Raw genomic sequence first — 12,956 nt, forward strand, 5'->3', positions numbered from 1 at the left:
GTGGGCAAGGGGAAAGAGGTGGAGGGAGGCGGCGAGCGTGAGGAAAGAGATGAGGGAGAAGGGCGTAAGGAAGGAGGTAGGATGGTCTTGGGTTGCAGGAGGTGGGGGAGAGGTGCAGGTGTTTGTAGCGGCGGGGAGGGAGCATCCGAGGGCAGAGGAGGTTTACGAAATGATTGGATTGGTGAATTTTGGGGCTCGGATGGTTGGGACAGAAGTAGTTTTGGAGGGCTAGCGGAGGAGGAATTCGTCTTTTTGAATTTATTGTAAATTGATTTCAATTATTGGATTAAATTCTGGAAAAAGAGAAAAAAAAGCTATATTCTCATGTATATATTTGCCATATTTTTTTTGTGGGAAAAAATTGAGTCTACATGTTCTAATTTAGTTTTGATTAAGCTAGATTTGACATTCGACATCCGGTTATTGTTGAATGGCATGGAATTTTTACAGATCAAATCAAAATCAATGAAGAAATTTATCGTAAGATGTGAATTAAAGTAATGTAACATTAAAATATTGTCATAGAAAATTGGCAAGTCTTATTTTTTAGAATTAATTGTGAAAATTAGATCGGCATTTTTTTCTCTCTTTTTCTCTTATCGGTGTCATATCAAAGTTTATGTGGGTAGCTGATATGATATTTAATATTTTAATTAATTTATTTATAATTTACTTTATTTCCCATTACTATTGAAAACTTGGTAAAACATTTTTAGATAGGAAACGCACATCACCGAAGATGTTAGTCTGAGAGGTGTAATCCTCCTCAAGTTAACTCGCGGTTATGACTTCTATTTGCTTTTAAACAAGCAACTGGATTTCGTGGTGGAATAATGGGATAATACTATTCTAAAGTTGAACATTTTTATCAATAGAAGTCTGATCAGGCTTCTTTTGGTAATTGTGCTTGAATCACATTATATATGTATAATGTAATAGGGGCATTTACATTCATACCGCACAAGTTTAATGTATTTGCATATCTAGTACCTAAACTTTCATATTACATGCATAACACTCAATTCTTGACATCATATTAAAAATAACAGTCTCATTAACAATTTTAAAAATGTAACATACATTTTCACGCATAAGTTGACACCAGTGTCATAAACATAACTAGCAAACTTAAGGTGGTTGGTATGTAAATTCACAATGATTGTGTGATGTCTAATCTTTTTATTGAATGTGTCTAAAATTATTCAGGTAATAACTAAAAACCAAAATTTATAAATAGTGGCACTTACGTGAATACTACATAATATTTAATCATTTACAAATCATATTTAAACAAATTCTATTCAAATTTTTGACATTACATAAAAATATCATTATTAGTAACTTCATAAAAAGCGAAATGCATAATGTATATATAATAGAATTGGGTGGTACGTTAGTAAGACTTTGTTTGACGCAGTTGTAGATTATTTATAATCTGCTGATAAACAGATTATTCTGATAATCTGCGGAATAATCTGATAATCTGCAGATTATTAGAATAATCTGGCTTGCTGTTTGGGACAGTTTATTCAGACTAACTTATTGGTGGTTAAATCACTGCATAGGGAAGATATGGAATACTCCAAGATCGGCAGAGCCAAAACAAAACAATAAAGAACCACTGCAATGCCCCAAATTTCATCGGAGCCGAACAGAGAGGAGGCATCTTACGGCATAGAGAGAGGGATAGAGTATGATTAGGGCCCAAATTCCATCAATAAGAAGCATCACAAAGATAAGAACACCCAGCCAAAACTCATGCAATGCAGCTTATTCATAATTTTGATCAGAACACTCTACCGATACGTTCATCAAAATTTCAAATCCAGTAAAAAGAAAGTTCAGAGAAGGCTCGAAAGGTTTTGCAACAAATCAGGGGTTGGAGACCCAAAACTGTGTATCGAAAGTTTAGAGAATACAAAACCACCCATCCAAAATTCCTTAAAAAATTTCCAAAACCACCAATGGTCCATCCAAACAAGATGCAAAGCAGCACAAATCAGAGATCGAACAACATCTAGCAAAAACACAGAAGGATTGTAAATGATGATGCATACCAGACGGGAAAGTAGGGTTTCGTTAAGAGAGCGACGAGAGGGAGAGCAGAGAGTGGATTTCTTGCCAAATTTCTCAGCGGCAACGAGGAAGAAGGCGAGGGCGAGGGAGACTGAAGATGGGCACAGGGCGTCTTTTTCACCCTAAATGTACGAACTCAACGCAGGACGCGAAGGAAGGACAGCTTATCGCGCTCCGCCTTATGTCGCTAACACCGCGTATGAGCGGTGGGAATACACTCGCGCGAACGCGTTAACCAAACAGTCGTGCGGCGTTTTCAAAACGCCGCCGCTCCCAATAAGCTGCGCCGAAGAGAACCTAAATCTATCTTATATATAATGTATATATAATAGAATTGGGTGGTACGTAAATAAATCTATCTTATATATAATGTATATATGATAGAACAAAATAGAATCATCTCAGGCACGCGATCCAAATAAGAACATTCAGAATATATTCAGGCCTGTGTAGCTCAATGCATTCAATCGCCAAAGCAATTCACCATATCTCACTTATCAATGAACATATATCATATATCGGATTATGCTAAAATGAGGAGAGAGAGCGGGGGTAGAGGGCCCTCACTCCCCTAATTTCTGCGTAATCCGCACATGCAGATTACGAATGTAATATTTCCTCCTGATTAAGGGCATTTGATTATATTCAGCTAGAATAATAACACTATATTTGACCATACATCAAACAAATCACATGGCTTAATTAGAAAAATACATCAACTAAGTCAATTAGGCAAGGCGGATGAATTATTATCAATTTACTCCATAAAATCATGACATTATATTGTAGTATTTCCCTTAATTTGACTTTTTTTTTATTTTGGAACCGATTATGTAATTCTTACATGGCATAGTCAACCCAAACCTATAAATAAGAAGTCTATCCACAAAGAATAAAAATGAGAAAAAAGAAGAATATAATAAAATTTCCTTCATCCTCATATTTTTTAAAATTAACTTTTTTACACTTTTTCTTACAAGCTCTACATAGGTGCTGTAAGACCACTAACTATTCATGATAAGTAATATCTAACCTCTTATAAATTAGTAGTGTCAAACCAACAATTTTGAAACAGTTTTTAACAATTAATTATCAAATTTACAATATTTATAAAAAAAGTTGTATGTTGATATGATGTTTTTTAATGATAAAAATTTATATTATTTATAACACTGTCAATCTCGAGTCCCAAGCCCTGGATGTGAATAGTTGAAGATTGCATTAGATAGTTGACAACAAGTGTAATTTTTTTCAAAAAATCTTGACATCAACCCTTTAATTCTTGTGTAAATGATAGTCTCATGGAAGCAACGTGTTTTATGATCTGAGTGCAGCGAAAAGTGTGCAAGGGCTGCTACATCGACGACCGAGTGCAGTGTTAAATAAATAATGGTTCTTACATTACAGAATGATGTGGGTAAAGAAGTTAATTCATGAAACTAATATTATGATAAGAACTTAAAATATAGGTACTCTCACAGGTAAATTAATGGATTTAGTTGATATCTTTGTTCATGTTGGTCTCTTTTGTGCTTTGAAGATATATTTTAATTTAATAAGTATATAATTTTAATTTTTAAAATAATATTTTAATTGTAAAAATAATATTTTAAATTTGAAAAAATGGGACTGAAGAGATCTCATTTGTTTAATTGTTTAAGTAATTGAGCACAATACTAAAAGTGACAGTCATCCCCACTTTACAGTAGGCTCGAATATATAAACCAATAAATTCTTGACATCAATTTGGTCTGCAAAATTTTGTGACCAACAATTCCCCTTTTTGAATATAAATATTAGAAAAGGTTTCTTTTATCTATGTTCTTAATTCATTATATGGGAAATCCACCATAGTTAATTAGATCTTAGGCAATCGAAGTCACCTAAGAAAAGCCTTTATTAAGATCAGGGGGTTCGTCTTCAAGAATTCAAAGTTAAGTATTTACAATTGGTTGCAGAAAGCTCAAGTGAGAAGAGCTCAAGTATGAATAATTATTTTAGAGACCAAGGGAGCGAGAGGGGGATGTCACATACTTTGAGGCGAACCACAATAACCTCCGAAACTATTCTACTGGCATTAAAATTTTAAAATAATGTTCTTCAATGTTTACTTCTATCATTTTATTTAAGATTTAGGGCACACTCTTACACAATATATAATTCTGTAAATAACCTAAGAAGTTAAGAGGATTTATGTCGTACTGAACGAATGACCTCAGAATCCTAAAAAGAGTTAGGATTTATGTCGCATGATGTACAATCCTGCGAAAGCTTAAAAATAGTATGAGGATTTACGTTGTACTAGACGAACAACATCGAAGCCCTATAGCTTTATGTTTTTTAGGACTATGAAAATTCAGTTGAAGTTTGCCCTTAGCTTCATGTTAAGTTTTGACTGCCATCTGAAGCTGTCCTCCATTCACTTGCTTTCTCGTCCTACTTCCTGACATATGGATTCAAGCTCTTTACTGGGATGGTTTTCAGTTTTGAGAAGTATGTCTGAATTGGCAAACATTTGTTATTGTTGGGTCGTTGAGGCTCACTGTAGGGTTCCTCCTAAATAGGTGACATATTGTTCTCTACCCTAGGTGTCTTTTACAAGTATAGTAAGTAACAAAATAGTAATGTTGTATGCGGAAAAAAAATAAATATTTACAGTAAAAAAAGTGCAGTAAAGAGGAAGAAGTTTGCATCTACCGCATCCGACATCGCTGCCAAAGAGTTAAAGTTACATGTAAAGCATGCAAGTATTATGGAAAATTAAGCAAACACCAAATACATGAGAACATGTGCACATTAAAAGTCAAGTGGTACATATATGGAAGATTAGAGCTGGGTTGTTGACCTCATTTTCGTTGAGGTCTAGTGTTCCTCTTTAGTAGCCTAAGGTCTAGCCATAGGACATCCTGTTGACTATTCCTAGAAAAACTAGAAAAGGAACCCTCACCATTACAAATTCTAAACTCCTCTTTACTTAACTTGAAGTTCTACATATTGATCCTAACCTCTAGCACTTAGTAAGTGGGGTCACTATGGGGGAGCTCAAGAAGAGTTCTTATAGGACTGTTGGACCTTAGGGTTGGCCTTGGGTGTTGGTTTAGAGCTAAGGCACTCACCAGCAATCTCCTCACTCACAACCACTCACAAGCACAAACTAAAATTTCTTGACTTTGGTCCATTGATACTTTTGGGATACTCATGTAGATTGTCCCCTAAACCTACTGACTCTAGGCTAGGGTTTAGCTAAGACCAGTACATAGAGGACTCAAAATGAGTTTTCCATTGGTCTATGGCTTATTTTTGATGGTTGGCACCCCAACTCTACCAAAATGCCCAACTTCGTCTTTTTCCCCTAAACTCCCCCAAATTACCTGGATAAAGATGCCAACATTTCCAAATTTACCCAAAATACCCAAATTTGTTCAAAATAATTTCAAACCTTTTGAAAACACCCAAATTTTCCAAAATCACCAAAAAATGTCAAATTACCAAAATGTCCCTCCTTAGCCCAAACTTCCAAATCAAAAAAATCATAAAAATTCCAAAAATATTTCAAATATTCCTAATTTTGCTTTTCTCAACTACCACATGACCCAATTTGGCCATTTTGACCATTTTGACCAAAACCCCTAAAATTACCTTTAAAGGCCCAATCTCCTTAAATCCACCTTAAATGTCCATCAAATTGGTCTCAATTTTTCCAAATTTCAATCCTAAACTCAAATTCACTTTTCATATGACCAATCTAAACCAAATCAAAGCTCAATTTTCCCATGATTTGAGCCCAATTTGATGAAAATCAAAAACCCCCAATTTTGGTTCTATGACTTGGTTCCACCAAATTGAACCCCATGTCTTACTCCATTGGTCTCAATTAGGACCCTAAACTCTTCATAACATTCCTAAACATCAAACTTGACTTTCAATTGGCCTTGGTTAAGCCTCAATTTCATTTAATTTCAACCCAATACCAGAAATCCCCAAATTTGCCCTAAATTGGCCATGTCTCCAAATTCCACCAAATTGATTGCCTTAGCCCCAAAATTTTCATTCCATTCCTTCATGAAAAATCTTATAACTCTAATGCCTAACCACCCCAAAGCCACCAAATTAATAACTCCACAACCATTAGTTGGACCCTAGTGACCAGTCTAAACTTCAAAAAACCACCTAAGCTAAGTCATGGACCAAAGGTCCCCAAAATTAAGGGATTTCATTCCATATTTGCTTAAGATTAAGATATTTTTTCCAAAATAATGCCCAAACCCATTTAATTGATGTGACAGATTTCTTTGAGGTCCCTGAGCCCTCTGGCCACCTCCCCTAGCCTGGCCAACCGGCCCAGACGCCCGAAGTGGCCGGAAAACTCCAAAACTGTGAGCCACCCCATGGAATCAAACCCATTTCAAACTTAGAGATCACCTCATCCAAATTAAATATTAGAGCCTCTCTTCCCTCCACCTAAGAATCACTCTTCACCCCCTCATTGGCCATGAAAGCAAGCCTTAAGCCATTTTTATAAAAAGCTCACCTCCACAGCCATGGAGGGTGTGCTGAAAAATTCTCTGAGAGCCCCTCCAAATTGCTCCCAGAGACTCTTTGAGACCTCCTCAGCTCATGCTAACAACTTTCCCCCACTGATTCCCATTGTGGAAGCTCAATTTTGAGCTCAAACTTCTGCCAAAAACCAGGACAGAGCCCACCACACCTCCACAGTCCAGCAAACTCAAATTAAATTCATCCACACCTTCACCACAGTGAAAGAAGGAGAAGCCCCATCAAATCCCTCTTCCACAGAGACCCTAGGTAGAGACCCTAGCATAGCTCTAGACCAACACTTAAAATCAAGCTTGGTTCATACCTAGACCTTTCACCACAACAAGAGGCTTAATCCCTAGCCTCATTGGACCTCCACGACCGCGAGCGTCAAGCACCTCTTATTGAAGCTTCCCTTCTTAGAGCAAAAGTACTGAACTTCTCATCCTCCCAAGCCTATTTTGATTCTTCATTTCTTTAGGCTTAATTTAATTGCGTGATTACAGTATGAATGTGCTCTTCTCACTTAGAAGAGTCTATAGGACAAACCTCATGAGATTTGGTTGAGTCTAGAGGGAGATCTTAAGGTTTTAGTGTGGACAGTTCTCGAGTTATCCTATTTGGGGACGATGACACAGAGCCGTTCGATCGCACGTTTATCTCATCAACGGACGAGATGAAGCTGGACAGCGCTTCAGTTCATAAAGCGTGGGCCGAGTCAGCGGCTACGTGGAGGGCGACGTCCAACTAGAGCGCGCCACGCATGTTTTCGGAGCCGCCCAGGATCTAGTCAGTTCCGCACATTTAGATAGATAAATAGAGATTTAAATATTTCAGAAAGTGCTCCCTAACTTCAAAAATTCATATCTTGCTGTAGTAAAATCACAAAAATAAAATAAAAATACCCTCTTGCTTAGTGAATAGAAGAGAACAATGTGCAAATAATTTAAAATCCATTTGATGCATGATTTATTTTTAATTAATTAAATACTATTTTGAGTCTTTTGGTTCTCCATGCAGTTCTCCATGCATGTAGCTCCATGCATGTAGACATTTCACCATGACTTGAAATTTTAGCATGTTATTGCCTCTGTCTAGGGGAACATTTCCTGATTTTTCCAAGTCAGAGGAGATCTCTCGACATAGATCCATATTTTTCAAGATTATGTATATTATTTACATAAATTAATTATAATATTTAGCATGTTACTTAAAAAATTATAAAAAAATTTTGGAAGATTTGTCATGACCAGAAAACCCTTTGGAAAATATTTCATGGGTTAAGTCATTAAGAATGCACCTAATTTCCACCAAGCCTAAAACACAGAAAATTAATTTTGGGTAACACAAACATCTAAATGACTTGATTTTTAATCTCCACTAAGATTCAAAGTTTATAGAACTTCCCATAAAAATTTCAAAACTTTTGGAGGTCATTTAATAACTCAAATTGATTTTTCAACTTAAATGACATTTTTGGTACAAAAATGATTTTTAATAATTAAAATATAACTAAATAAATTATAAAAATTGGTTTTTCGAGTTCTCTGTGATCAGAGGAATTTTCAAAAAATAAATTTAAAATTAAAATAAAAATTTCATTTTCAAGCCTATTTTTAATATTTAAATAATTAAAAAATTATAAAATCATAAAAATAATAAAATTCATGGAATTGCTCTAAATTATTTTCTAAGAACTTAGGAACAATTGAAATATTTTTCATAATTTTCTAAGTGAAGAATAATTTTCTAAGTGAAGATTTTTCATAATTTTCTAAGTGAAGATATTGAATTTTGAAGCTTAAAATAATTTTTAAAGGCTAAAAATAGATTTTCACTAAAATGATTTTAAAATATGAAAGGAAAATAAAAAAAAAATGTGAAATTTGTTTCTCTGTGTCCCTTGACATCAGAGAAATTTAATAAAAATATAAAAATTAATTTAATTTAATAAAAATCAGAGAAATTTAATAAAAATATAAAAATTAATTTTCCACACTTAAAATTTTATATAATTGATAAATACTCCAGAAATTATAATAATTCGTAAAATTCAAATATAATTCAATAAATCATGAAAATTGATTCCAATGCTTCTCTGGTCTACTTCTACCTCCAGTAGAAATTATAGGGGATTAGGCTTTTCTTTGGTCAAGTTATGGAATTTTCTTTGAAAAATCCTATTTTTGCATTAAAATAAACATGTAAACTAAATAAAACTTTGAAAAATCACATTTTCTCCTCTTATGTCTTAATTGACCCATGAGTGAGATGGGATGAAAATTCCAAAGTCATTTGGATTAAATTCGATAAATTATGAAGTAATAGAGTCTTAGGGGCAAAATGTAATTTTGGAAATTTAGCCTTAATTAACATTTAGGCTTAATTCCAGAAAGGGAAATGGGTAACATTTGACCCTAATTAACATATTTGGATGATTGAAACACAAGGGCATTAATTGGTGGAAACCAATCTCACTTTTGTTAATTAAAGGATAAATTTATAATTTTCTTAAATTATTAAAATTTGGAAGTCTAGTCAAATAAATGATTCTGGACTTAGGGGTATAGTTTTGGGTGTTAATAACTCACTAATCAAATACCCCTATTTGATTTTCAAATGACTTTCAAAAATAAATCATCATCACTTAAAACTCAATCACTTCCAAAATATATACTAAGACATCCACCAAAACCTTAAGGGCTTAGTAGTGACTTTGGCTAAATCAAATATAATTAAATGAGGATTAGAAAAGTGAACATAATTAAAATTGATTATCTTTAAAACACTACAAGGCCAAATTAAAAAGTTGGTTGAGTGCCTTGATAACATTAACTTTCCCCTTTTAAGGGTCTTCACCCACATAATTTACAAATTAAATCACAAATGATAATTACCCTACTCTTAAGGATAATTGAAACATCATTATTCGTTAAGCATTAGAGGTATTTATAGGATGGGTTATTAAGCAACATAATATGTTTAAATAAGCTCGAGACTTTTCACTAGGCGGTGAGAGGGAAGCATGGACCTGCTTCTTTCTCTAGACCTGTTGGATACCTCAGAGGTCTACTAAACTTAATATGTTTTGCTTAACAAAAATCATCCTTAATCAAACTAATAGGGACTACCAAGATATGACCTAGGGTTAGGTAGGTTGCCAAAACTTTACTTTTCTGTTTCATATAAAATGCCCTGACATGCATTTTGAGTTTCAGGTAGTGGAACAAGAAGACTCGCTAGGTACGCTTTTACAGTTTACAACACCATCTTTCTTGTACTTTCATACTGTACTTTTGATGTTAACACAAACTTGCATGCTAAACAACGATGTCATCTTGTATGAAAACTAAAATTGACAGAATAGCCACAAAACGAAAACCAAAACCAAAACTAAAATCAACCAAGATAAAATTCACCGCCACAACATTCAAAATATAAAACAACTCAAACCCAAATTTAAGGGCAAACATCACACATAACAACAACTAAAACTAAATTAAGATGTCTCTATCGGATGATCGGGAATCCCACGGAGGAGGTAACCCAACCTACTAGTAGTAGTGAGGCTTCCCATGGTCTAAATGAAATTATGGAACTCATTCAATTGAGTTTAGTGAATTCATTTAGACTAGATGAATCCAATAGAAAATAGTGATGCCGGAACGAGGGAACCGTAGGATCCTAACCGGTGTCGCTCTAATCAAATTTAACATCCCTCATAAAATTTAAAAAACTAGAACCATAGGGCCATATGATTTGACATCATAACTGGACACCCTAGGAAACTTAAACTCATTTCGGTAAGGAGCTTGGAGCTAGCACGGTGGGCAGCACGACCATCTTCAACAGCAGAACATGTCTACGCCAGCTAAACCATTCCTTCCTTAGAATTAAATAACAAACCATAAAAATTCAAGGTTTTCTACCTAGTGCAACATAAATCCTCAACTCATCTTTAGACCTTTGTACAATCATATTGTATAATATAAGCCCTATCATATTGTATAATATAATCATATTGTATAATATAAGCCCTAACTCGTCTGAGGATTCTGAGGTTGTCATTCATCGCGACCTAAACCCTCACAACTTTCAGGCTGTTTGTGCGATCGTTTCACATGAATGTAAGTCCTAATAAAATAAAATTGGCAGGATGGAACGCCTAAATATTTCTCCTCAAAATTGAAGCTAAACAATAGGATACCTGGAAGTCACCGAGGTTCTCCACCGGATCCATGACATCCCCTAGTTCTTCCTCCTTTGGATTCCAAAAACAAAATGCTCCAAACTTGAGCCAATCCCATTTGACATCTCTCTGTCCGATCTCGTTGAAAAGTCCCATCCTTTGGACCTCTTTGAAGATAATATTTCCTGATTTTTATCGAGAGTTTTTTTTGTGACTTTAGTCATTTAAGATGTAATTAACTATAAGGGCTTGCCCTTATATGAAGGTTTCTCAAACCCAACTTAATATAAACCATATTTAATTCATCATATTATATAGGGGAAATTATCGGCAAATAAAACAGTTTCGCAGACCAAACGGACATCATATATTACTTAGTTTATTTGATCGAGACTCATCCTCAAGTCTTGTGTTTATCCTTTGGAATAGATACAGGGTTTGAGGTAAAATGCTCTTTCGTTTAAACTATGAAAAGTATGGGGTTAGTTTGATTTCATATTTTTCAAAATATTAAAATGTCCTTACCGAAGACCGACAGCTTCTTACGGGCAACTCCTGAACCAAAATAGTGCCGACAGCTTCTGGCGACTCTGCTGGGAAAAAGTTTCTCTTTCCATTTAAATCAAGAAAGTACTATATTCATATATCGATAATGTGTTCATGTCCCTCTTAGACCAAATGACCATTCTTTCGTTGAAATACTTTACTTATTTCTGTCTTGGCAAAGTACGACCAACTCTTTGGACTTCAGGACTATCTGTTCAATCACTTTTGAACAGAGGGGTTCAGGAGGCCATTAAGGACTTTTTAAATCTTTATGTGGGGTCGGACCCCAATAGGTATGTTGGTGGACTAGTTTCACCTGGGCACTGTGTGCTGCTAAATGAGTCTCGTACTGGGTCCTAAACACTTCGCATCTCCCTTCTAAATCTGATTTTCTATTTTGCATATTAAATCAAATTGTGTCATGTTATGCGCACTTTAAAAATTTCTTATATTAATTAATTTTTTTTTTACTTTCAAATTACCTTTTTACTAAAAATTTTAAAATCCCCACAAACTAAAATTTACTCGGTCTACAGACCAACCTCTGTAAATTTTCAGTGCTTTTAACCTCTGTAAATTTTCAGTGCTTGCACTAAAGATTACAAGGTTTTGGCCATATAGCTAACCCCAAAATATTTTATTTTAAATCTGTTGCAATGGCCTACCCAACACTGACTTTTTCCTACAATTTGCTGACAAGTCATTAAGCTCGCAACGTTGCTCCTACCATTTAGTTTGGAGCCGGATTTGAAGGCCTCAAGGTTATCCTCGGGAAGGCTCCGTTCGTCGTAATGAAAATCACTGCTCTAGAAGTTCAGGAGTCATCTGTTAAGTTCAACCTGAATTGTCTTCAGGACTTCCCTTCTTGTAAGACGACCAAGACTACTATTGTCGCCATGACAACTACCAAGTTTGCTGGTCCAAATGCTGCGAAGAGAAAAGAAGTTATGATCAATAAAGATCTGACTGAGGGATTGGCTATCTCGCCATCAGTATTTGAAATTGAGTCGGGTTCAAAGACTACACCACTAACCCGAACCCAAAGGAGAAACCGTAGCAAGAGAGTTCGGAGGGCCACTAAAGCTCAGGCTCCTAAGGAAATACCTACTGATGAAGAGCCTCACCAAGAGGAGTATGAATTACCAGAAGCATATCTACTTCTGCGGGGAAGTAGATTCCATCCTTTGATGGATACAAATGGGTATGAAATTATCTAGAATATTGCAGCTGCATTACCATCACTTCATGGACAAGGTGTGGAGAGAAAGAAGTCTACTCCTACCACCCAAGTTAGTTAAGTTTTTCAGAGGCTAGTCGCAAAAAAAGGCTGTTGATTCAGTGAACTACTTAAACGAGTAGGACATGCAATATCCCCTCGCTTGAAGAAAGAAATTTTAAAGTATGTCAGATTCGCCAAACAATTTCAGAAGTTAACTGAGACTTTGCCAACTCGTATTCCTGTCTGGTTTCGCTTGGGTAGCAGTGTTGATACCTCCATAGTCACCACCGAGTCTGCCATTACCAAGACCGTAGGTCGTCGACTGATTAAGTCAAGACTAATTCTAAGAATTTTACCGAGCACGCACCACAAAGACATCCCTAAAATTCT

The 12,956-nt window shown here is 35.2% G+C and overlaps 1 protein-coding gene across 1 annotated transcript in view; it reads left to right on the forward strand.

The window, feature by feature from the left end:
- Positions 1-334, forward strand: part of LOC110039264 (putative pentatricopeptide repeat-containing protein At3g47840) — a 2,491-nt gene extending 2,157 nt beyond the window's left edge. Inside the window, 1 exon segment of the mRNA XM_020744272.1 lies at positions 17-334. Within this exon segment, the coding sequence (XP_020599931.1) occupies positions 17-232 (216 nt within the window). The 3' untranslated portion in view covers positions 233-334.
- The last annotated feature ends 12,622 nt before the right edge of the window (positions 335-12,956 follow it).

This window comes from Phalaenopsis equestris, unplaced genomic scaffold (genome assembly GCF_001263595.1).
Source record: "Phalaenopsis equestris unplaced genomic scaffold, ASM126359v1 Scaffold236032, whole genome shotgun sequence".
In the NCBI taxonomy this organism is placed as follows: Eukaryota; Viridiplantae; Streptophyta; class Magnoliopsida; order Asparagales; family Orchidaceae; genus Phalaenopsis; species Phalaenopsis equestris.